The sequence below is a fragment of the Oryzias melastigma genome, linkage group LG5 (genome assembly GCF_002922805.2).
Source record: "Oryzias melastigma strain HK-1 linkage group LG5, ASM292280v2, whole genome shotgun sequence".
Lineage (NCBI taxonomy): Eukaryota > Metazoa > Chordata > Actinopteri > Beloniformes > Adrianichthyidae > Oryzias > Oryzias melastigma.
Window position 1 is genome coordinate 14,560,688 of NC_050516.1, and position 26,991 is coordinate 14,587,678.

The 26,991-nt window shown below is 40.1% G+C and overlaps 1 protein-coding gene across 18 annotated transcripts in view; it reads left to right on the forward strand.

Annotated features, from left to right (window-relative positions):
• cadpsa (Ca2+-dependent activator protein for secretion a) overlaps window positions 1-26,991 on the forward strand; it is a 121,418-nt gene that overhangs the window by 86,047 nt on the left and 8,380 nt on the right. For all 18 annotated transcript variants that reach the window (XM_036211913.1, XM_036211919.1, XM_036211915.1 and 15 more), the window contains one exon: window positions 2,271-2,378. In XM_036211913.1, coding sequence (XP_036067806.1) covers window positions 2,271-2,378 — 108 coding nt within the window. The remainder of the gene's footprint in view (window positions 1-2,270; window positions 2,379-26,991) is intronic.

Below are 26,991 nucleotides of genomic sequence, written 5' to 3' on the forward strand. Positions count from 1 at the left end.
CTTGTACTGAGCACTAAATTGGGTGACTGCAGAGGAGAACTTACCGTAATTCTGACATTTGTACTCCGTTTCTAAAGGAGAGCCCAGCTATCCTGATGCTCTGCTGTTTGGTCTTAGCTGTGTCGGTGAAGGAAGTAGACCCCAAATGCAGGAGAATGAACTTAAGACAAAAACTAAAACTTTAGTAAATAAGCGTCCTTCTTAGACATTTCAAAGTCTTTATTCTGGTCGTGTGGTGGATATACTGATGAGGGAGACACTTTTCCTAAATTAGTTTGTTTCTTTGCTTTGTCCATTAAAAATGGTCTGTCTTGTCTCGTGTGTGTTTGTGTGGCCTGCTCGTGTGTGTGTAAATATTTGGCCATGCTGTCACGTGTAAAAGAATAATCCAGATGGTCTTGGTCTCATATTTCTGCATCAAATGTCCCCGTGTTTCCGCCTCCGATTGTCGCTTCATTTGCATGTGGACAGACACTGACAGGCAGCCGGGCCTCATGCCTTCCTCTCTGCGCGACATTCATTGCGAGTCCATGTTGTCCAACACATGTCTGTCCTGCTGCCACACTGGCGCTGGCCGTGCGCGCATTTGCATGTGTGCACATCAGAGCCGCCTCAGCCGCCAGCTCTCCGGCCGTGGCGATACTTAGATTCTTGAATACTAACTCGGGAGTGATTTTTGAGGAGGCACATCACATGCCTCAGCTAATGTCAAACAACTGAAGCACTTTACTGCACCGCTTTAGGAGCGGAATCCAGAAGCGTGAATGTAATTTAGAAGAAATTAATAATTTGTAATTCAGAGAGCATGACAGTATTTGAAGTTATTATTGGAAAAACAAACTGTATCCTGAAATTGAGCAGTACCGTCTCACGTGTAAGTATTTATTTAAGACGAGCGCTTTGTGCTTTCTCCGTTTGTGTTGTCCTCAGTGAATATTTCAGACGTCAGAGTGGCAGGCCTCCTAACAATCTGCTCCCCCCGTTAGAGCAAACTGCATGTCTGCTCTGACTACATTCCGTTTGCACATGCCCAGACTGTAGGGGCAAAGCCAAGGCAGGCTCTGTGTTGAGAGCGTGGTGAGAAACACGACTGCCCAGTTGCCCCTCTCTGAGGCTTTCTAACTGACTGTTAGAGCTCTCCGTAACCATACAAGCAGAAACCCAACGGAATGCAGAGACATTTTGATCGCATTATAATAGTTGAAATCAAAAACCATCCAACCATTTGTCCTAATGAATTACAGGAAGAATCACCAACCTCCAACAGAACACACACTGGAGATGACTCACTCCAAAATTGATTGTGTATTGAAGTACTAGTCCATAAATGTAAGATAGAGAAATCACATATTACATACGTGTAGTCATTCAGCTAAAACAAAATACTTTTTTATTGCACTTGTATGGTGCAGAATATCAGAAATGAATGCACCTCAACCACTAAAGATGTCACAGTATCAATATATTTATTCAAGTCACATCAAGCTATAGAAAAGGTCATTTTAGTTGTTTTTTCATATATATATACATTGATGGTGAAGCAGCTCTGCTGCAGAGGTCCATCCCTCCATGCTGGATCACAGACCTGAATAGCTGTATGATCTTCTGCTGCATCCTGAAAACACAACCAGCTGCTATTGAGAAGGGAGGTGTTGTAGACCAGGAGGAGTGTTTAGGTATGAAACTGTTCTTGAGGTGACTAGTCTGTAGGTGAGAGTCAGAGCTTTGAATCTGGTGCAGCAGGGATTGGAAACCAGAGTGCAGATCTACACGGTGGTGTGACATATGTCCTTGTAGAGTTAAAAAATGTTATTCTATAGAGCGCTGGACTTCTTTGAGCTCTCTATCTGTGATAACTAGGGGTGTGTATTAGTAAGAGTCTGGCGATACAATACCTGTTATGAATCACGTTATGATACATATCGTGATAGGACTGTACGGGAAACAATTTTTCACAATGATTTTAGAGTACGACTTAGAATAAAAACTCTACCTGAATTTTAATGCATTTATTTATTTTATTTAATGATCACAACTCTAAGCACTGCAACAACCTTCACTCATAAATAATTAATTAATTATCGTCTTGCCAACATTTTAATTTGATATAATTTGACCAAATGAAATAACACGATATATACATTTTTTCCCTACACCTCTAGTGAGAACCATGATTAGGCGTAAAGACAAGAAAAATGTTTCTTTTTATTGGTAAATGGGAAAACAATGTATGAGAGACTGTGACTGATTCTCTGCCTCTCTGTTTGCAGAAGCCGGGGATGGACGTTGCTGACAGCTACGTGACGTTTGTCCGTCACTCCCAGGACATGCTGCGGGAGAAAGTCAACGAGGAGGTGTACGTAGAGAGAATATTTGATGTAAGTAAACGAGCTGCAATGTCTTCTGTACTGCGGGGGGGGGCTCTTCATCCATAGATGAGTGATGGATTCGTTCTTGGTTTCTATGGAGCTCTTATGTTTGTGATTCTCTAAAACGCGGATGGTAAAGCTGAGTTTGTCAGTCTGTTTATGACTCTTCTTGTAGCTGGCTCCTCTTCCAGACCCTGGTGGAAAGCAATGAAACAAGAGGCTTTGTTTCTGAAAATGATTCTGTCAGAAAGATATGTGCTGTTATTCATTTTTGGAGTATATATTCCTTCAGGAGGTATGCTCTCTTACACAAAGTGAAGTTTACCAAAAACTAAAGACAACCGTGACAAAATGAGTCTGTCGACAAGCAAGAGGAAGTTGAGAATAGGAAGAATTGGTGGGGTGAAACCCGACAGGGTTCATCTTAACAGGAAAAGGATCTTTGTGAGAGAGATCTATTGAAAACATTACAAAGCTCAAAGATTTGTTGAAGACTTTCAGGTGAGCAGTAACAAGAAGGCAGGTTTGAGAAAACGCAAGAGAAAAAACAAACATCAGACACCAGTAGGAGAAAAATGGGAGTCACTCGTCACTGCATCACTAATGAAGCCCTTTAGGATGCTTATGTTTAACAATCTGAATAAAGAACTGGACCTTTGTTTTATAGTGGGTGTTATGTGCTGTATTAATACAATACTATGCATTGAAAAAGAAGCAACTGAAAAGAACTGGAGGCTTTGTAAGAAATAACAGAGTAAGAGGTCTGGTGCCGCCTACATGAAACTATTGAAAGGTTAAATAATAACACACAAACTGAACTAGCACTAGTTACCAGTCTAAACTCAAACATAATGGACAATGAAGGAAATTAAGGAAAAAGAAAAAAAAAAACGTAAACTAAAAGCACTAGAGACCCATTTCTCAATGTTACCAGTGGAAGGTTTGTTAAAGCTCGAGGAGCTTTAATTTCCAGAAGAGATCTTTCTACTCAACATATTTACAATGCTGGCTTAGACATTGACAGAATGGCAGCTGTAAAGCTATAGACACACTGGGCATGTGATCCACGTTCAAGAATATGCTAAACATGGGTTCTTAAATGTGAGTATACCACATGGTGTTCACACTGGACAAGCAGGGAGAGGCTTCTTATACTTTTTCTAGTGTTTACTAGCACTTGTTCACCTACAGTTGGAAGAGACTTGATGCAAAATGTTGAAATGGTGCAAATGTTGTGAATCTTGCTTCAGGCTTTTTCTTTCACAGCTCTATTCCAATATATGAAAGACTTGGGTCATATAATTCCAGTCGGGCACAAACCACAATTATTAATTCCTTCTTCATGATCACTTTTCAAACTGTTGGCACTTCAGTGAGTAAAAGGGGACGTCATCCATTCGAGTACCTGATTAGTCCAAGTTCAATCTGGTTTTACATTTCAACATGTGTTCAGTGGCTGTGCGTTTTGTAGATAGAACCAAAAATGGTAAAAAAAATACGTGTATAGCTACAGTTGAAAGTTTTGAATGTGGAAACCTGAAATGTGCAATTACGCGTCTTTTCTTAGAATTGACTCTGTGAATGTGCGTCGCCGAGGGCGATGTGAACATAGCTTAAGTTTTTCTCTGATTCTTGAAAGCCAAAAAGTCACTGATGTCATTCATGTGCGACTTCACCAGAATTGAGGATGTTTCCTTAATGAGGTGCAGGAACTTTCTCAAAAATAGGTCAGAGAGTTTTCAATCCTTCTCCACCAATATGATCTTCTCGTAGACATGCTTGGCTGTTCATTTGTTGGGGCTGGTGGGGGAACCACCAGATCTTTTTGCCCCGGGGCTCATTAGTCTCTGTCAGTGTTGTGTTGTTCCTTAGCACTTGGTTGGGGAGGTGGGTGTGGGGGGGGATTTCTGTTGTTCCTTCTTTTTTCATACTTAGTTTAAAATGTCCAGCAACTCTAAACATATTTGCCAATGAATTTGTGTATTTTAAGCAATATAGTTTCAGAATAAAAGCCTAATTTTTTTTTCGTTTTATATTATTTGGTCAAAATTTTACATTTTTTAAGGAAGTCTTTGTTTTTCTTAACAAAGCACCATCTCCCCCAGAACCAAAAACTTTAATCTGCTCGAAGTAATCAACTTGCCCCCCTCCCTTTTTTTAGATAAGTTTAAACAAGCAAATAGTCTCTAATTCGCTGAGCCCACCCCTCCAAACCCCCACCCCCGGGTCAAAACAGATAATTTCTCCGCAGACCGGCTGCAGCGCTCTGTGGACGGGGCTCCATCTCTCCTCCTTTGTCTGTGCGGATCTTGAGGAAGGATTAGAGCGGAGCTCTCCTTTAAGGAGTCTGCAAACATCAGTGAACGCAGCGGAAAAGCAGCACAATAGATCACTTTGTCAGGCGGCTTAAGGACGTGTTTATTCCAGCCTGCGCAGACTCTGAGCATCAACTCCTGCTCTCACTGAACGGTGCAGCTGAAGCCGCCAAACTGCTTTAAGCTGAAACTTGTTAGATTCATCAAAACGCATTAGCATAATCGGTTTCACTTAAACAGTCTAAGCTGGTTCTGTGCATAATCAGCTGGACATCTTAGTTCTGAAAAGTTCAGAGAAGTTTGAAAATAAAGAAGTTTAAAAAGTTTTGAAATACAGATTCTATATCAGAATGGTTTAACATGACTGTATTTTATGCACAACAACTATATAATTAAAAACAGTCTTTTTCTGACAAGTTAAGAATCATAAAGTCAGTAATTTGATCTTTTTTTATCTTTGATGTGAAATTCATGTTAAGTGTTGTGACTTTAAGCCTTTAAAACATGATAGTTTGTCATAAAGTCTTGTTGATTTGTTTACATTTAACCCTTTTATTCCATTGGCTTTTACTAGAATGTGCTTTGTTTAATTAAAAAAAACATACTTATAAACAGGTGAACAGACTCACTCTGGTCTTGTACATCATGTTCCTCAGAGAAACCCTCCACACTTTTAATCTGGAAGAAGTTCATTTTCATTTCATTCTTAAGGCACATTGGGGTCACCAGAGCCTTCTCCTAAAAAACACAGACAAACTCCACTTTTCTCATTTTTATCAGAAAATATTTATAGGAGCCGAGAATTTGGATTTTTAACAAAGAACTGATTAGATTTTAAGCAGAACTCTTCGACAGTTCATCTCCCGGTAATTTAAAACTGGCTTCTAGCTTTTTTAAATGAAAAACACTGCACACAATATTTCATTTATAATAAAACTAGCATCGGATCATTTTGCATGAGAGATCAATCAATGAGTTTTCNNAACAAGCAGAGAACTTGATTTGTCCTCCAGCTGACTATAAAATAAAATCTCTCAAAAATAAAAAAGTCAAACACTTAAAACACAAGTGTAAGACAAGTTATGGCCTTTTGACTGAAAGTTATAAAACAATCATCAGAGGAACACAAGTTCAAGCTGAAGTGGCCTGTTTGTGTTTGCACTCAGGGAAGATCAAATCTGTAATCCAGAACCAAACTGCTGCTTAATCTCTGAGCTCAGCTGTAAACAGTCAACATGTTTTCTTCAGCTCTGATTCTCTTCGTTATTTAAAGATCTTTGTCTCAAACCAAAGCTCTGTCAGCAGGTGGTCAATCATAATGCTTCCCAGTCCAAGCTCTCACAAGTTTGTCTTGCAGAGCAGATGCGGACCTAAATGTGAATATGTTGAAGAAAGTTTAGAGTTAAAACCGTCAGTGCTAGCCTTAATTCTGCTCAAATTTAAGGTAAGAATATCAAATTGAGCTTCCATCACTGAAATTCATCTGTCACCACACGATGGTGACTGAAGTATCTTCAAGATTTTGTGCCGCTGCCCAGTTTTTTGAAAATTGTTGGTGTGGTCATGAATGCTGATGGTGGCCTTAAACTTGCAGAATGGCCTTTTTTTTATATACCCCCAGGCTACTGGGCGGCTGGTGGCACTTGACATATCCGACCGCCGTCCAGAAACATTTACACATTGTCCAGTCAGAGCTGCTGCCGCCCGGCGATCTGCCCTGAGGCTGCTCAGCTGTCGCCCGATTTTGCAATGGCGTCATCCCTTCCTGTAAATGGACTGCCATCGTGCGACCTCGATAGGTGCCCTGGCGGCCACTGACCAATGTCAACTTTTAGAGAACAATTCTATGGCCGCCGTAACATTTGAACTTTTTCTTAAAACCTCCCCGGCCACCTTGCAGTGTGTAAAAAAAAAAATGTGACTGCCACCTTTCGATTATGAATTCTGCCACATGCCCACTTACTGAATTTACTGATAAAACGATATGTTCCTATAAGAAAATATACAATTTTGGAGAGATTAAAGACCTGGGCAGAGAAGAGGTTTGTTAGGGTGCTGCAGGGGCGTAAAAGTGGCCAGGGCCTTTTAACGCTGCTTGACGCTTTAATAAATTCTGCTTTGATTTTCATGGAAAAGCTGTTTTCTGATGTGCACGATGAGACACTGACTCATCTTCACTCCTCTTTGCTCCTGGTCTCCTTAGTGGCGTCACCTCGGCAGTTCTTCCTCCCAGCGTGGGATCAGTCAGTTCATCCATCTTCATTAAATCCATTTATGCATGTAGATTGATGAGTTGTTGCACCTTCAGTTGATGAGCTGCAGTGTGGCGAGCCACCAAAGCAGACACTGACGCTGGGGAGTCTCGTCAAAACGAGGTCAAGATGGGCTCCAGCTAATCTTTGCTTTGTCGTCTTCCTTGGGTTTGGTCTGCCTCCTTGGAGAGGATTACGGTCGCTGCGTCCTCACGCTGAAGAGGCTCCTCCACGGAGACGTTCTGTCAGGAACGGCGGGTTTCTATTTCCCACGTTTGTGTCATCGTGCTTAACTAACCACTCGCTCTGCGATCTTGTTTTTGCTCCTTCTCAACTTGTGGTTTATTTCAAACAAATGAAGAGGTAAAAAAGCAACATTAAACAACAACAGCTGAGAACTTGTTCAGCCTGTTTTCAAGTGTTTGGAGGACCAAAAGAGTTTTCTGTTTTGTTTCTCTGAAAAGGTTATTTTCTTTTTTCTCTGTTTGACGAGATTAAAATCTGTAAATCCCTTGGGAGGCCGACGGTGTAGAAATGAAAGAATGAAAGGAAGCGCTCATAAAGAGATTACATGACAAATCACATCAAGACGTTAAGTCCTCAAGAGTGTTTTGTTTCACACGTTTTTGCTAAATCTGCAGATGAACAGCAGCCCGCTCCTCCTCAAACCCAAAAACACGCCTTCACAAAACCTCGTTTGCAGACCGCTCAGGTATTTTCCTGAGATTTTGTGTTGCTTTAACTGCATTTATCTCAAGAACAGTATCATCCGTGATAAGCAGATTATGCCACACTAGCCTCTTAATTTCTATATCCAATATGTGTCAGTGCTCACAAAATGACTTCTATAGTGACGTGAGGAAGGGCCATATGTGCTCTTTGGAAATGAATAATCATCTCAGACACGGGGGAGTATTAATACATGCTGACACAGATCGATCGGGGGGGGGGTGTCTGTGGAGGACAGTTTCATATGTGACCCAGTTCTCTCGTCATCAGGCTCAGAGGGGGAAACTTCCCACCTGTTCTTTTTCCATCAGCAGCACAGAGTGTGCAGCTCTTTGCTCTTTAAACCAGATTTGGTTTCATCACAACAATCCAATCACACATCTGGAATCATCCTCTGAAGGCAGGTGTCCGGATTAAAGTCGGAGTGATTCCCCCGCCTCCTCACACTCTGAGCTGCTGCTCCTCCCAGAGTCCAACTCTTTCCAGACTGAAAACCTTCAGGAGCATTTCTGTGGAACACTACCAACCACAATGAAGAAGCTATGAGGTTTTCAGTTCATGTTAATCTGACCAAGACTATAAGTCACTCTGGAGTAAAAGTCACAGTAGTCAAAAAATACATAATAAAGAAGAAGAATATATACAGTGGGTCAAAACAGTATTTGATCAGCAACTAATTGAGCAAGTTCTCCCACTTAAAAAGATGAGAGAGGCCTGTAATTTTCATCATAGGTAAACCTCAACTATAAGATAAAATGAGGAGAAAACAAATCCAGAAATCGTCAGACATCGTCTGATTTTTAAAGAATTTCTTTGTACATTATGGTGGAATGTGCTGTTTTGGGACTTTTGCTGGGAATTTGAGTTCCAGGTGGCGTTGTGTGTGTTACTGATGGTAGCATTTGTTCCTTTGGTCCCAGCTCTCTGCAGGTCATTCACTAGGTCCACCCGTGTGCTTCTGGGATTTTTGCTTGCTTCTTTTGGTCATCTTGATCCCACAGGGTGAGATCTTTCGGGGAGCCCCAGATGAAGGACGACTATCAGTGTTCTTGTCTGTCGTCTATTTCCTAATAATTGCTCCCACAGTTGATTTCTTCACACCAACCTGCTTATCTAATGCAGATTCCGTCTGTTTTTGTTGTCCTTAGACATGTCTTTGGTCTTGTGAGGTTTTTGAGGTTGTGGACAGGTGTCTTTAATATACATAACGAGTTCAAACAGGTGTCATTAATACAGGTAACGAGTGGAGGACAGAGGATCCTCTTACAGGAGAAGCTACAGGTCTGTGAGAGACAGAAATTTTGCTTCTTTGTCGGAGACCAAATACTTATTTTCCACCACAATTTACAAATACATACTTTAAAAATCAGACAATGTGATTTTCTGGATTTTTTTTCTAATTTTCTCTCTCATAATATGATAAAAATTACATTTCTGTCTCATCTTTCTAAGTGGGAGAGCTTGCACAATTGGTGGCTGACTAAATACTTTGTTGCCTCACTTTAAGTCCCACTGGAGGAAAAGTCTGACTTTGTGAGAAAAATATTTAACAAAATACGGAAACAAGAACAGACATTTCATCCTAAAAGGCAAATCATAGCGGAATAAATAACAATAAAAGACTGAATAAAGGAACGCTTTACTGCTGTAACGCATTAACAAATTTGTAGCCTTCTTCTCCTTAGCATTGCTTTGGAAATCTGCATTTGTTGCTCAGCTCTAAGCCTGATGTGACCCCACCACACCCTGAATACTAACATTTTGCTGCAGACAATCACAGACCTTCTGTGGAAAATGTCTTTTTCTTGCATGTGTTTCTGCTGCTCTGACCTGAAACTTTATCTTTCACTCACCTGTCGAGAGAGCCACATCTCCCCAGAGCTGTCGTTCTGTCCTTTGGCAGTTTTGCTCTTTTTTATTTGAACTGCATAAGCTTTTTTTTCCAGGCATGTCAGATGTGTGCAGCCTCATTCTGACTGTTGTCACATGCAGTTTGACACAAACAGCTAGAAGTGTTACCTGCAGACCCACTGCTGACATATCTGGGCTTTTGGAGCCTTGTTTTTGCATAAAGCCGCTGCAGGGCTGCATGTGCTGGAAATATGCAGCCTCTGAGTTTGATGTGCATTTTTAGACCGTCTTTTAACCAAATATTTTTTTTTATTTAAGACATGAATAAACAGTTATGCATCTGTTGTGCTCTGAGTGACAGCATGATGAAAATGAAATTAAAAAAAACCAACTTTATTTAATGTTGTGTTTTTCTGTCTTCTGTAAGTGCTTTTTCAATCAAGTGTCTATTTCTGTAAAAATCTGAAGGCTGAATAGTATGATGTTGAATCAAAAATCAAACATTTGATAAAACTTTAAAGTAGCTCCTTTTATGCCAAATTAACTAAAATCTGTGAAAAGCGGGGAAAACGTAGAAAAAAAATCAGACTTTATTGCAAAAGTCTGACATTTAATATCACATTTGTTACAATAAATGCTAATCAACTGAAAAATGTGAAATTAACTGAAATAATATCAATATTTATGTAAATAATAGTGTAATTATAAAAAAATAAACAGATAGTTTTATTAAAGAAAGCTAAAATTAGTATAATGCCCAAATAAGCTAACACTTAATTGTCCCGTTCAGAGACGTAAAAATGCTCTGAAAGGACAAAGTCAACAACAAAAAAAAATTATATTCTAAATCTTTCATTTTTTAAACACTTAAAGTCTGAAATACTATAAGAGAAATGTAAAATTTAAAGTCAAGAGAAAAACATAAACATCTGCTGAACAAGGAAAAGTTTAAAATAATTACAATTATTTGTTTGCTAATGTTAGCTTATGGTTCTGGGGGAGTTATAAGCTAATGGGGGAGAGTGTAAACAAAGGGATGATGGGAAATCAGCTGAGGCTATCTTCCGCACCATGACTTAGGGGAATTTCTAATGAGCTACTGCTGCTCTGAAGAAATTATATCATAAAAACGAAGCAGGCCTTTTTATTTTGGCTGTAATAGAATAGAATAGAAATACTTTATTCATCACAAGCTGGGAAATTTAGCTGTTGCAGCAGAATACACATTTACTACGTATACGAACCACAAACTTCTAAAGGTCAAAAGAAACAGAATAATCCTTATTTACAGACAGTAGACACACAATAATGACTGCAAAAACAAAGTGTGCATAATCATAACTGAGACCACTGGGAGCGATTTTACAATAGAAAATAATATAGTTAGAGAGGGACTTTAAGAAATCTGCATTTGAAGCGGATGAATGAAATCAAGCTGAATAAACCAACAGAAGAACCAGAAAATCTCAATCTACTTGTTTCTCAGATTTTTACTTAATTAGTTGACTATAAATACAAATATGACAATGGTTGGAATATTTGCAGATGTTCAATATTTTAGTGAACTTATTGATATGATATATAATGTGAATGATCTGATTTGTGTTTAGATAACTTTTGTTAATTTATTTTTTCTTTTGATAAAAGTGTGTCACAAACATCACAAGCATTCCATGACCTGGATCCTGATCTGTGCTCTGGATTATTTTTACATTTTAACACCTTGATGTGTTTCCTGTTCCTAAAGTTTGTGGTCCCACAGGTGAATTTGAGTTTTCTAAAGTTAAGTTGATTTTTATTTTATCAAAAGTCACTATTCTTTAGGTCGTCTCTTCGATAGAGGAAAGATTTCCTTCAAATCAACATGACGGGATCCTTTTACTCCACATTCTAAGTTTGATCCCCAGTTTCCGACAGAAACTGCTAGGGCGTTTCCTACAAAGTTTTCTGCAGCTCAGGTCCAGTTCCATAAGATCGCTGTGTTTGCGTGCATGTGTCAGAGGAGCAGGCAGAAATTAATCCCCCCCTCCAAGCTCCTGCGAGAGTGGTTGAAGAGCCTCAGATTAAAACAGATGTGCTTAAATGATACTGAGGGGGCAGGGGGGTGAGAGCTTAACATACACAGCCTGGGATCATTGATTAAAAAAGCCGTGTCTTTAGTCTGAGCCAAATCCAGCCCTGCACCGATACCCCCCCATACACATGCACACGTGTGTGCACGCTCAGTCGCAGGCAGGCCTCAGTCTCAGAGTCACGTAGGACGAATGGAGATGATGAAGAGCCGGACAGGCGAGGAAGACCACAATGTTGCTGCTGAACACCTCCACCCCCTGGAGCTGAGGATCCTGGGATTACATGGGTCAATTATACACTTAATCTGCTGCGCCTGTGGGATTAGGAGAGCGGCTCATTGATTGATTGAAGTATTTCCGGCGACCTTCTCAGACCCTCAGAGCCGTGCTTCAGTGTGACCAAACTCTTCCTCTCCCCCCCGCTCGCCAGCTGAACGGCTGCTCTAGAGCACGAAGGTCGGGGGGTCACAAAGGGCCTGAGATTGGAGGATTTCTGGTTGTTCTGTCCGCCGCTGGGCTCACGGTGGGCGGGTGGTTAGTGTGTGCGGGGGCGGCAGAGACTGCCAGCCGGCTGATGGGCCTGCTGTCACTTGGCTGTCCGAGGACGCTTCACCACTTTGCCGTCTCCGGTCATGAACTGCCAGCCCACAGCCGCGCCAAGTGAACAGTTTAATTACAGCGAGCTCAGGCAGCACGCAGGGCCCCTCCCTCCCCCCACAGCTCTACAAGCCAGTCATATGTCGTCTTCTGCATGGGATTTTCATACTCTTAAAGCAGCAAAGCTGTGAAAGTTTCCAAAATTCTCATCAGACTCATCATCATCATCAACTTTATTTATGAAGCGCTTTAACACAATGTAAAGTTGAACAAAGCACTGTACATTAAAAGCTAAAACATAATAAAATATAATTTAATAAATAGTAAATACAAAGATAAAAGCAAAATAAACAAGAGCAAGAAGATAAGAACATGATGGAAGAAAACATTGAGAGTAAAAACGTACAATAAAAGTTGAATGTAAAGCTGGAGCAAAGTCTCATGTGAGTAAAAACTTGGCTATAAAAATGAGTTTAGTTTTAAATATGGACTGGATAGATGACAGATTTGTCTCTTTTCCCCTCCATCTCCTTTTAGAACTCGGTACCTTAAGGAAAAGACTGTGAAACTCTCAAAGTACAAACGACTGGATGCTAACTGGAAATCATCGGGATGCTTGATTATTAACTTAAGGTTTGGCATCATCAGGTACAAAAAAGTGATGTGCTCCAACAAATGTGAACATCCTGGATTGACCGGCCGACTACAATGACAAAACAAACAAAATGTCAGTGGAAATCTCAAAGACTGGACAAAATCCACTGTCTGTAAAGCAGCGGTGATGGGTAGTGTGGTAAAACATCTATTTCATACAATACGTTTACTTATTTCAAAACAGGACGCATTACTGACATGTCTTAAAATATAAATTCCTTCTTTGCACTAATGTCTCAGTTTAGATTCTTTAAGAGAAATGTATTTACCTCTAAAATATAACGTTTAGGAAATAGAACAAATTGTTTTGTAGTGAATAATCAGGTTTTGTGTTGCAGTGACGTTATTTGTTTTATAAATTGGAGGTCTGACAATGAGAGGATCTCGGTTCCTGCCCATGTACTGAAATGCCCCCTGGGCAATGCGCTGAACCCGACATTGTAGTTGTTGAGTTTGGTGCTAGTGTAAGGCAGCGAATCTGCCACCAGTGTGTGAATATGTGTGTCTATGGGTTAATGGGGCTTTGTCTGTAAAACCCCGTAGACATTAAGCAGGATAGAAAAGCACTATATACATTTACACAATTTACCATTTCACAGGAGGGACTCGCATACTAATTCTTAAATAACATCACATTTGGATAGAATGGCCATTTGTACGAACTAAAGGAAGTGAAAGAGGAGTACATTCTATTCATAGTTTTACATGACAGCTAAGTGGAGCGCCCCCTGAGGGCAGAAAGCTGCAGCTGTGCCATACCCACCAGTTTATGGAGCTTAAGATCCCCTCGATTTTTCAATATTGTTGGTTAGTTGTACCACCAAATGCACTATTCACAGAGCAGACTCGTTGATTTTTATTTATTTTAATAAACATATTTAATTTCCCTGAAAGTAAGTAAATGTGCTGAATGAAAAGCCTTAATGGTTAGCATTTTCTTACAGCACTGGGAACCTATAATGATCAAAAATACGCTTTTATTTTTGTGGGGGATTTAATTAAAGGACTTCCTCAACAGGGAGAAAAAGACACGATCCTTATAATGTAGGTGCTGGAAATAGTTCACAAGAACCCTAAAGTTTTTCGTCATACTTTTTAAAAGCCTACTCCAATGAAGATCATATATTTTTTAGCATGTTCTTGTAGCATTCTTCTTATGTAGAGGACCTATATAAAATAATTTACAAATAAAACTGACTTCTTTAATATTTATTAATTCAAACCGCTTTGGATCAGAAAACCGGAGACTCATGCTAGCTTGAGGCTATTAGTTTGCGTGGAAGCACACAGACAGAATGCTCAAAAATGTGTTGAAGTGTTGTAGTTGGACTTGTGATACACACTGTCCTTCAACTGTTTGTTAGTGAGTTAAAGTTAAGTTAGTTTACTCTTTTTCTCCTTCACTACTTTCTTAATTCTTCACCTACTGTTACTTTTTGACATTTAGAAACATTTTTTCTTCAATAAAAGAAACACAGTGGAGGGGTAAAAGACCCACAGGTGGCTCTGGAGCTGTAGGTTGCAGACCCCTGCTCTAGGATGAAGTCATGAAATGGGCGATACCTACACGCATTGGCAGGTGGAGCTTCAGGAATCAAGTCGTTTTACTTCCGGGTAGGAAAGAAATCATAATAAGTAACAAATATTTCATGAATAATTTAAATTTATAGTGTTCCAAAGGTAATATTTGATCATATATCTATGGTTGTAGTTTACTCTGAAAGGCTTAAGAAAATCATGTTACGGCCCCTTTAATTTAATGCCAAAGGTTAAAGTCCCATTAGCTGTTTTACAGCTTAGTGTGTAAAATTTGTCCTCAATATAATGAATGTCTCAGCCCCTGGGGGAGTTGTATAGAGCCCCACCCCAACCTATGATGCTTGTCAAGCAAAGGCTTGTTTTTAGAGTTCAGGTTAAGAACCTACAGTGAATTCAAACCCACCCCAAACTTTTTGGCTATGCCACTGGGGTGGAGCCTGAAACTTTTTGTGTTTTGGGATTAATGAGATTCCTTTATATTCATTTTCTGCATGACTTTAGTCTTTGAGAAATTTTACTCAAGATTCAGGATTGAAAGGGCCAACTAGAGTGTGATGAAACTGCATTAGTGGACAGAACAGTGTCATCAGCAAACAGATGAACCCCACAAGGACTCTCCACATTGTTGAAATGGTCAACTGGTCTTTATGCTATCTTCACATTGGGCATTTTTATGTATTTAGCTCTCTGTGTTCCCACTGGACAAGCAAGGAAAGGCTTCTTTTACTTTACTTTTTCTACTGTTCACTAGCACCACCTCTATGATCTCCTCCATGATCACTCTTCAAACGGTTGGCATTTTTGTGAATTAAAAAAGACGTCATCCATACGTCATTACCAAATCTGCGTCCCTGATTCAATGGCCAGGTGTTTTGTACATGGAGCCCTAAAACAGTCGTAGAAACTTGCGTAGGTGGTGTGAATGTAGCTTTATATGGAAGGTGTGCTTTCTGAAAATGGAAGTGTGATAACCAACCACCTGCAGATATTTTTCACATCTGAAACAAATGTTTTGACTCATCTTTTGGCTTCTTCTGTCAAATAATCAGTATTGTGGCAGAAAGTGTTTGCTGCCGAGCAAGCCTGCTGCTCCTGAGACACAACAACCAGATAAACTTAATGCTTCGTCCAAAACAACAGCACTGCCATGCTGTGCTGATGTTCTCTTGTTGTTTGCCATGCCAGCCAGTAATCCATTTAAGGCTGAAAGAAAATGGCTGTAAAAAGATTCCACAGTTATTAGGGAGGAAAATAAGGCTTATAGAGATGGGTCATGATGATTGTTATGGTAAAAACCAGGATGGTTAAAGTAATAACAAAAGTCCTGTCTCACAGGATGGTTTGATGGACTGTATGTGAATGCTGAAAACATGTTTGAAAAGGTTTCTCTTCCATTTAATGAAGTCGGTAAGCAGCTTAGTGTCCGCAGTAATTACTAAGGGAGCATTTTGTTTCCCTCCTTGGGGTCTTTTGGCTCTAAATCCTCGCAGCGTTCCCGGCTCTGCCTCTGAGAGGAAGCAGCTAAGGACACTAAACCTCGATCATCCCTGAAGGAGGGAAATACAACTTTAATGGAGACTTCTCCTTTGTCTCGCCCCGCCGGTTTATTGATGAGGGCCGGTGGGGTGAATTGATCGAGGACACATGTCATCTCACGGGTCTCTATCACCCTTTCGCAGCCCCCCTCCGCTCCCCCTCCCCTCTGCCTTGTTAAAGGGAGGTACGGTGGCATTTGTTTGATTAACTTGTCTGACAAAAGTGACAGCTGCTCATGGGTGTATGTGGATGAGTGGCCCAGCGCCGCTCCCTCTTTGTACATCTGTCAGAGCCGGAGCAGGGCGAGAGAGGTAAAAAGAGACAAATTGGACCCAAAAAGAAGGCCATTCACCTTCCCCAGACCCCCCTCTGGTGCTACACCCCTCTCTCCCATTCAGGTGCTCGGCGGGACCCTCAAGTGCTTGCTGGCTTATTCCATTTTCATTCCCCCTATAGAGTTCCCTGAGCCCACAAGTGTTTTAGCCCTCTTTTTTCTCTCCTCAATCCACCCCTAAGCGGCTCTTTGTAAGTAGAATGGCTCACTTTTCTCAGGGCCCGAAGCTGGCAGCTTTTTTTCTCTTTTTATTGTCCACCACAGAGCTTTTCTGTAGCTCATTGTATGTTTACTCAATGACTGGTCGCTGACCGTAATTCCAACTGTTTAGTTCCTCACAACATGGCCCCGCGGCCCCTCCTCCCATCACCCCATCATGCAGCCATCCCTTCTCCAAGCTGCTGTGTTTTTATAAAGTTGCTCCTTATTGGGTCTCTCTTATCCGCTGAGCCAACACTTGCTGCTACATGGAGAAGGCTGTTTTGAAAGAGACCCAGATTGCTGGCCTGAAAAGAAATCCAGGTTTGACATAAACATTTACCTTTCTCCTGTCATGTACCTGTGAGAATCCCTGCCTTTCTGCTCCGGCGCTCCTTTTCTAAGCCGCAGCACGGAGGAAACGCCTGCTGAGCCCATTTGGTTGCCGGCCCAGCTGTGCTCGGACAGCGGTCAATTTTCAGCCACAGTTTGCCTTTTATGTCAGCGGCACAATCAAAACAGTTGACAGCTGTGACTCACTGAGCCCAGAACCTGAGCGCGGCGCTGCTCTCCAAGTCCTGATTTAACCACACCAAACTTAGCCCCCGAAACTGTTAAGAGTCCTGCAGAGTCTGAGGATAAAACTCCAAAAGCTTCTTGTTTGCTTGAAAACATCACATTTCTGCTTGATGTACCACAAGATTTACAGTCGCACAACTACTGCTGACATGCTCTCTGTCAGAGAGGAGGGAATCTGAATAGTGTAAAAAGTCAAGTTCAGGTTAGTTTGGAGATTTGGAGTGGAACTGGAGTGAATCAGGCTGGAAGATTTACATCAAACTTAACAAGGTTGTACATCAGTTTCTGCACATCCTTTCAGATTGAGATATAATCCATTTAACCAAAACAAATCGAAGTCTATTTATGATTATCTTTTTAACTAGGTGTTACTCAGATAAAGGTTTATAAAAGAAGAAAAAAAAACCCACTAGAAACATCATACATGTACACATTTTCCTGAAAAAAAGCATTTAATGTAATCTACAATTAGAACAATTAAATGTATAAACTGAGGAAACGCTGAAGGAAACATTAAAACAATATTTAAAAAATAGCTATTAAAAATAAAAGATATGAAACTTGAAATTATCTTTTAAAAACAATTAAAAGCTCAGCAAATCATGAACATCTGATTTGTTATTATGTTTTTGCATGTTGAACCTTTAGTTAAACTCTTATTTGAACGTTTATGGTAAGCAGTGTAGAATCAAGTATGCACTTTTTTTAACAATTATGTACATTTTTAATATTAGAAATTACAGTTCTAAATTTAGCTGGTAAGGGATTTAATTTAATAAATTAAAGGTGCAAGTTACCCTTTTACTCCTTTTAAATGCTTGTCAGGAGGCAGCCGTGACACATGTAGAACATCACAGTGATCCAGCACAGCTCTCATTAATGCATACATGACCTTTTCATGGTCAACATTAAAAAGACGTCACTTTGGCCAGAGGGTGAAGTTGAGAAAAAAAACGACTGTCGAGATTTGAGGTTTATGGATGGAGGCCAGGATAAAGAAGACATTGAGGCCTCACTTGATTTTCAAAATAAAATATGTATTTTTGTTTCAGTTTAATGAGTTTTTTTGATGATCATTTTGGCCTTGGTGGATTGATCTGGAATGAGCCTTTCATTAACTATTGTTTCTTTTCTGGGTTTAATTTTTGTTCACCATGCACTTTAAGAGGCAATCAACGGTGAACTGTTGCTTAATATAGAAGTCTAAATTTAGTGTCAGAACTCCAGCATGAGTTCATGGACCACAGGGAAGGCTCTGGTTTAGACCAAAGGTCCGTGACAAAGTTTCAGATGTCGTCAGAAGTGGGATGTAGCTTCCGGATGACATCAGCATCTCTGTTTGTTGAAGAGCTCCATGTGCTCTCCAAGCCCTTACGGAAAAGGGGGTGGGGGTCCCACGCTCATGCGTGAGTTACTATGGCGACAGTGTGTGGTCATCAGTGCTCTCTGGTCGGAGAACCGCGGGTCAGACAAGAATAGGCCAGCGGTGGGCTCTGAAAGGAGAAACAGGTAAGATTAGACGAGCCTTTTGTCAGAAGCACACAATGTCCTGCAGTCAGATTTAAGGAGCCCCCACCCTGCCAAGCTGTTTATTTCATTGTGTGTGAGTGGCTGTGTTGAGCGGTGTGTGTGTGTGTGTGTGTGGTGGTGAAAGTGCGGCAGAAAAAGCAGTGTTGCTTTATGGCGCTCAGCAGCCTTCCTTCTCCTTCACAACGCAGCCTGTCACTCGGCATTAGCGTTGCCGCACCAGCAATCATCATTCCATGCCTCCTGCTAATTGCAGACACAGCTGGGTATCAGCAGGATGTGCCCCCCCACTCTTCTCTTTCCACACACACAGCTTACATACTTGGCCTTAATCTTAACACAGCAATGACAAAACAGACGTTTGATCTCTCTTCACTGAGCACAAACTCTGCTGTGCTCCTCTTTGCATTTATGGACAGAAACTGGAATATTTGTTCAAAACAAACTTTTTTTCTCATGAACTCAAACATGCATGTGCTCAAAATGTTTTGCATGGAGGGGATGAAACGGGGAGATTCAAATCTTCAGCTCTTGAAACGTGCACATCTAAACAGTCAGCTAGGGTTCAGTGAATTCAGTCCATTGGATCACTTGTTGCATTGTTGAATTATTTTCTTTTATTGAATGACAGGAGAATGTGGGCTGAAGGAAACACAATCTGGACACTAAGACAGCTGGTAGGTCTGCTTCTCAACTAAACATTTTAGGCTTGTTACAGCCTCAATGATATTTCAGGAAAAATCATCTGCCAAGTTCTTGAATCAAAAAATGTAAGTTTGCACATATTTGTTTTCTTTGATTTCATTTTAAATTCCTACTGTGTTTTAAGGAGCAGATCTGTGGTCATTTTTTTAATTCACGTTCACGGTTAAAGCCACAAACTTCCCAGTTACCTAAAAAAAAAATGTTATAACAGAGATGGGTAGAAAAATAGGAGGCTCACTCTGTTTCAAAATGTATTTTTAATATTTTTGTTGTAAAATAAGATGGAAAAGTCCCTGCAATTTTGAAACAAAACTTTAAGTCTTTTTAACTGCAGCAATAAACCAATGATGTCTTTACAAGTGTAAGGACGAGGATCATTAATCTGCAGAATAATGAAATGATTTCAGATATTAAACAAAATTATGGATCTGTAACATTGGATTTTGCTGTTCTGCTAACATTTTAAAATCAATAAAAAACTAAGTGCTTTAAGGTAAACCCCTTTTCTCGTTCATGCAGACTCTCCACTTATTTAGTTTTTTTCTTTTTGGCATAAAATAGTGTTTTTGTTGTTGTCTTTTTAATATTATTGTAACTCCCAATCTTCCCTGTCACTGTAATATTTTGTAACATTTATTTCTGGAATGTCGGTAATTTTCTTTTGGTTTATTGTTTTGGTCGTTTATTCTCTTGAGTAAATGGATGGAAATAAATATTTCCTTTCTACTGTATACTTTGAAACACGAGCCTGTCTTCTCGTCAAAATGAAAGTTGAGCTCACTTGTTGTGATGATCTGATCCTCTGGAGACCATGGACAGAGTCTCTTTAGTTCAGAATGTTGGCTTTATTTCAGATATTCAGCTTTAGTTAAAAGCATTACTAATATAAAGTCAACACTATTTGTCGTCATCACTTGCTATCATTTAGATCAGAACTTTTTGCAAAGAGGGCCAGATTTGGTGATGTGAAAATGTGTGAATGAACTATTTCATGAGTTTGTTTTCACACTGGGATAGTTTTAATTTCTTAACATTGAAAACGAATACATCCAAATGTTTTTAACCAAAATTATTGTCAGTTTTTCACCCCATTCAGTCCCAGACAGATTGTTGTAGTTAGCATGTCTCATTTGGTAGCGTCTCTTGTCATTGAACTCCTTGATAACAGCCACAGTCTCTCTGCATATTAGCCAGACATATTTCACTGAAGGAATATCCCAATTTCCACTTGCCCTGCGCTTATGGAAGAGCTCCATGGCGAAGGTGCTAGGGGAAAGCATAGAAGCAAGGGAATGATGAGAATAGAGAAACTTTAGCGTTGTTTTGAAAGCGTATATTTAGACTTTTTTATATTAGTTTTATGGCATATCTGTTTAACCCTTGTGCTACCCTTGGATATTTACATTAAAAGCAGGGTCATCTGGACCCCACAAAACAGTGCACTGAGCTCTTTTTATCCAGGATTTTTTTTAACTTCACTGTTGTCGGTGGAAGATATAAAATCCTGTCCACCTTCGTCTGTCTTTGGCATGGTAGAGATCACATATCAGTGTAAGGGTGGGGTCATCTGGACCCCATAAGAGAGCATGAGGGTTAAGAAAGTGGGGAAATGTCAAGTTTTCACCTGATATTATTCATAATTTATGAATGAAGCTTTATTTATACGGCTGTTTTGATGCTTTAAAAAGCATCAAAATAATTCAAGTTCAAAGTGGCATTAGCAGCATTTAAATGCATCATTTACACTCGAATCTGCGTGTAAAGGGGGTTTGTGTATGTGTAACGGGTGATTTGTGCGTACTTTTAAGAGAATTGTATGTTAGTTTTTAATTGCGATAATTGAAAGTTTTGCATGTGTAAATTGTATTTTGTCATTTTTGTACGGGTGAAAATACAATTGCAAGTGCACATAGTTACGCATAAAATCTTTTCTTTAAGTTACAAATCAAGAATTATGCACACACAAATTGGATGAGTCTACTTTCTCTCCATATCTCTGAGATAGTGAGTGTAACTGAAGGGTCACAAAGGGGTTGCCACAGGTTTGCAATGGCTTGAGTTATAACTAATCAAACCACGCAGGAACCATCATATTATTAATGAATTTTCCCCTTTTTCTCCTTTCACCATGAAAGGAGAAAAAGGGGAAAATTTGAACATGGGCCACATTTGGCCCATGGGTCAGACTTTGGACATTCCTGATTTGGATGAATTATTGTGATGGTGTTTATCACCATAGGAGCTAATCTAGCAGCTTAGTTTCATTATTGTGAATCTTACAAGGTTATATTTGAACCAGTTGATTTAGGAGAAGAAAAAAAAACACATCATAATCTTTACATCAAAATGAAGTCTTGTGGATCCCACAAAACCCTCACTTTGATTTGTCTCGTCCAACCTTTTTTGTCTTTAAGTTCAGCGAATTCCAATCAAATATGGTCGAGCAATTACAAGATTCATTCTTCTCCATTCAAAGTCCTCTGGATAACATCAGAGATCATTTTTCCCAGTTTCCATGTTTATATAATTTCTTAATGAAAATGTGGTTTACAAAGACTCTAGAGATTGTGGTGTAACCCACTGACAGTCTATGAGAACTGGACTGATCCTCCCCTCCCCCCTCGCGTTCCAGATAGAAAGTACCTACTAGTCCCAAAAGCCAAAATCCCTTAGACTTCTGTTGAGAAATAAGCAGCTATTACTCAGTCATTCCATTTGTCAGAATAACCATTATTGCTCTGGTGTCTCTTTTTAACATGTTCTTGCTAAACCTATTTTTTATGATATATTTTCTTTATCGGAAGTTATTCAACTGGCTTACGGGATGCCTCAGTAAAAGCATGTGGTTCCCGCTGGCACCTCTTCGTTCAGAATGTATGTCAGTGGAAGGGGCGTGGCTTTCCAACACGCTCACACCTGATTAGCGAGAGTGATTGCCATTGAAATGTTGGCTCAGACCGACTCTGACCAATCACTGATTACCAACGTTGTCTGTTTCCAACATGGCAACTGAATTGACTTCATTATGTCAAGGCATGTTCTATGGATGACATCACAGGTGCTTTGTCCATCTTTATATACTGTCAGGGGTGTAACTGCAACACTGTAAAATTAGTATTACCAACACTAAGGTACACATTTAAATACTTTAAGTACTTATTGTAAAAAAAGTTTGGAAGAAAAAAGGATGAATTATTTTTTTCAAAAATAACTTTATATTTCTATTCCTTAATCTGATGAGAACTATTTTTGATTAGTTTTTTATTTATTTATTTTATTTTTTAACCCAAATAATAACCATAACCTTTTAACTGCCAGCACCAAACTTTCCTAAAAGTTTGAGCTTACTCGGACCCTCCCACCCCCACATGTCTCTTTGCATTCAGTCTGTGTGTGGACTCCTGGTCCACTCAAGGTCAGTGGCACCAGCAGAGGTCCCACTGCAGCAATTACATGCAGCCACACACACATGCACGCACGTGCACAGGAGGCAAAAAGAGGCAGAGTCCCAAGCTGCTTGTAATCTGTGTCCCCCCCACAGAGAGGCCCCTCTTCAGCTCCACATTCCTGCCTCTCAGCAGCACAAAAGCTCCTGAGTAGCCTCACAAAGCGGAGCCTGTGACCTAACAAATGTTTTGGCCTTTGTGCGTTTGTGTGCGCGCACGTGTACGGTTACAAGGAGCGCTTTAACCCCTTCAGGTCCGGTACCGTCAGCGTGCAGGAAACTGTCCCTCACGGAAGTTTATGCACGGGTGAGTGACGCTGATGTGCATTTTCAGTCTTCATATTTCTCCAGTTTCAGTGGTTGGGGGTGAGGTGGGGTGGGGGGTGTTCCTGCAGTTTGGACTGCTGAAAGTGTCGGTGGGAAAAGTTTCCACTCCTTCTGCAGTATGTTCTTGCATGCTCCATCCTCACCTTTCAGCTCAAACTTTCCACTTTTCTCATGTGCACCTTTGTGGAAAAGTGTGACAAACATGAAAACTGTAAATATTTGAATATTAAAAATGTTTGATTCCTTTTGCAGGCGATCTGACTCATGGTTTACATGCACAACAGTATTCTAGATCCTGGTCAGAAACTATTCTATCTCCAAACATGCTGTTACAGCAGCAGCTCTGTAAAGTTCTTGGTGTTTAACTTTCCTTTGGCAGGAAACTGGGATCTGCAATGTCCATCTTTCAAAAAATTAGACGGTTTCAGATTTTTTGTCACTACTTTAATAGTTTACTGCTTTGTGACGCTTTGTTCTCGTGAGTCACTTGTTCTCGCCCTCGTGTCGCCGGAAGTCTTAAAAAATCTTCTCTCCAAGCAGTCACAGAGGAGTTTGAGGCGTTGTGCAAGTTTGAGTGAAGTTACCTGTGGTCAAGTGGAAACAGAAACGGGTCAGGATGGTTATTTCAAGCTTCTACACAAAAAAACAACAAACGGAGGAAAAACGGCGAGCATCTATGACTGTTATTATTTAACCCAAGTCATTTAATCTGTGTCATTATTTTAATCCTAGTCTTTATAAGTGACCAGTAGATTGAATTACGGAGATTTGTTGTCGTGAAACTGAAAATTTCTAGCACTACCTCCGGTCTCCGCCCATCGTTTTGTTAGCTGAGCACACCTGGTTCAGGTAATTTACAGCAGTTAGGTGGAGGAGAGATTTGTGAAAAACAAGCAGGACCATGAAGCTTGACACTCGTTGATCTATTTTAAAGCTTTCCCAATTTTTTTTTATTGTGATTATGCCATTTATTGCTAAAATAAAATAACCTGGGTCGTATTCTTGGGCATAGTTTGTGCAGAGTGGCGGTACTTCATTAGAACCTTTTGGGTGGGGATGTGGAGTCAGCCTCACCCCTACATCCCATCATTCATCTGTCTCTCTCCAGCAAGCTGACAGCCTCTCACAACTCCAACCTAACAGCAGTGGTGCAAAAAAAGTGGTGAGGAATATCAAAGCTGTCAAGCAGTAAAGATTTGAGCCAGTTGCCAGGTTGGACGAGAAAAATGAAGAAGCAATCTTCTACAATTTTTAAGTTTTTTTAAGTCAGCAGTTGTTTTTAGGTTTATTTTATGTCAAAGTATTATCAAGAATGATTTTATTTTTAAAATTTTAAGCTCTTTGTTTGTTTTGTGTTTCTTGTTCTAAAAGGACCTTGAGTCTCCAATGATAAAGACATTCATTCAAGTGGATCCAATAGAATAGAGCGGGGGAACTTGTGACCCTCCCATTGTATTTTCTACGTTACAAGTGTTTTGGGTTTTTCTTTTCAAACTGCTTTTTTTTTTTGGCTCCTGATTAATTTGATTTGATAAATTCTATTTTTCTTAATATTTGTCCTCCATCATCTGAAAAATATCCCAAGAACATGGTAAAAGCACCAAAAAGAAAATTTCATTGGAGGGAATCTTTAACGTGGGTTTAGCCTGCATGTCTTTGCGAGTCTGTTCAACAACATTCATTCACCTAAATGTGATGTAAAAACTGTTGCTACCTTTAGTTCCGATTTGGGTTTTGATCGTGGGACGTGGTTCACAGAACGTCCTTCATCTCTGCGGCTCCTGGTCCAGCATCTCCTGCTGATAAAGCAAGTGTTCAGCGACAGAGCGGTGAAGCCGCGACAGAGCGGCCTCTCGTCGGCCCGCTGACACCCTGAACCCCGTGCTCATGTTTTCTCACAGATTAGAAAGGAACGAGTCTGTGGGGTTAGGCACCAGCCCCTTGAATGAGGTAAGGTGGAGGGGGCGGAGGAGATGGAGAGGTGTGTTATTTTTGCATTTTTTACCCCCCAAGAGCCGTGTGAAGATCTGGGTGTGAACACAGGCGAGGTTTGTGAGAGTGGCAGTGGCTGGTGTCAGATGGGGGCAGGAGGTTGCTCGATCTCCCGGCTCCCACTCAAAGGGGGACGGACTGGCAGAGTTGCTTGTGTGTGCGTGCGTGTCTGTGTGTGTAAAGGTAGGGGTTCATCAGTATGTTGTGAGGTGACGAAGCACCCAAATGCTCTCACAGATAACCCGGTCGCCCCCCCCCACTTTAGATGGAGCTCGTTAGTGTCACAGATTTGAACCCGTCGGGTTATGGCATTAAGCATTCAGAGCCATGTTGCGCTTGTTTTGGCTGTCGGCAAGTGCGAGCCCCCCGCTGGTCTTCATGCAGCCCATAAAGCAGAGCTGATTTCGTCTGTTCTGATGATTTTCTTTTGTTTGCTGGGGGGCTGGGAGGGGTAGAGCTTGTTCATTTGGCGAGATCAGTGAATGTGGAAGTAGATTTGGGTTTCACCACCATGGGGACAACGTCCTCCCCCCTCTATAATGAGGGGGTCACCTGTCTTCTCCCAGTTTGAAGCCGGTTTGAAGTTTTTGCATTTCTGCTAAAAAGCAGACAGACTCTGTGGTTCCACATGGGGGGGTGAGTGAAAAATTGGTCCAGAAGTGGTGTCAAGATACCATTTGGAGGGGAAAAGTCACAGCAAAAGAAATGACAATTGGAGACATATCTGTTTAATTTCATGCAATAGAGAAGCTGTGAGTCTTTGTGCTGAAAGTTAAGAATCTGCTGTGAAAAACAGAAAATTGTTAGGACTCCTCCATGTGTGTTTCTGTGGGGGATGAAAGCCGGATACAGTTGGAAAAGAGCATTTTACTCTTTTTTTTTTTTTATTATTATTATTAAAGACAATGAAAAAGTGTCTAACACGACATGATGATGGAGGACTTATTTAAGGAAAATTAAGCTTTAAATTTGAATTTCAGAGTATTTCTTTATTCTGATGGTTATGAATCAGGAGCAGATGCTAAATGTTTTTGGAAAAATCTTGTAAATGTGATGTAGAACCTACAATGGCAAGCCAGAAGCTCCCTGCTCCGCTCCATACCAACAGTCCCAAACCTCAGAGGTGAATTTTTTAATGAGCTACTGCGGCTCTACAGAAACTATGTCCTAGAAAACTGCAGGTTTTTGTGGCTAAAAACTGCTTAATTATAACCAAAAGACGACTCTTTTCAAATAGATCAAAAGATGATCGTAGTGGATCTTAAAAGCTCAAAAATAGTTTAGCATCAAGTCGCAGAAAATGTATCAAGTTTTTTTTTGATAATTTTTGATTTAAAAATGGAACAAATTTGACTTCTTTCTATGAATTAATCATTATTCTTTACTTGGTAAATAATTTAATGAGAGATTTCTGCTATCTATTTCTCTTGACTTTCTGGTTCTGGTTCTGAACAATCAGATTTAAATGTCTAGTTTGGTACAGTGGATCTAAACGCTCTGATGTGGCTCCAGATACACAGTCCTCCCCTTTTCTGTCCTTTGACTGATGCACCTTTAGAAAGCATGATGACTTTTCTGACAGTTAGCCAAACTCAAACTTATTCAGATCATTGTCCATCTGTCTGGTCTCATCAATATTTGATCAAATCTTTATTTTTTTTTTAATTAAAAAAAATAATAATAATTTCATTTCATTCAGACATCACTTGCTTTTTTTAATATTAAAAGATCGTTGTTGGATTTTGTATTATTGATAACACAGATGACTTCAATACAATAAAAAAAACATTATTGTAGCCTTGCTAAGAATTTTATGAAATTGTTACTAAATGAAAAACATTTCACACGACAGGGAAACCTTTTCTAGACCATTTTAACTCCACTAATTCTTACTTTTTCAAATTGGAAGTTTATGAGGCTCTAATACCCAACCACCTTTTTTGTTGTCTTCCCAAAAATGAACAAATTTA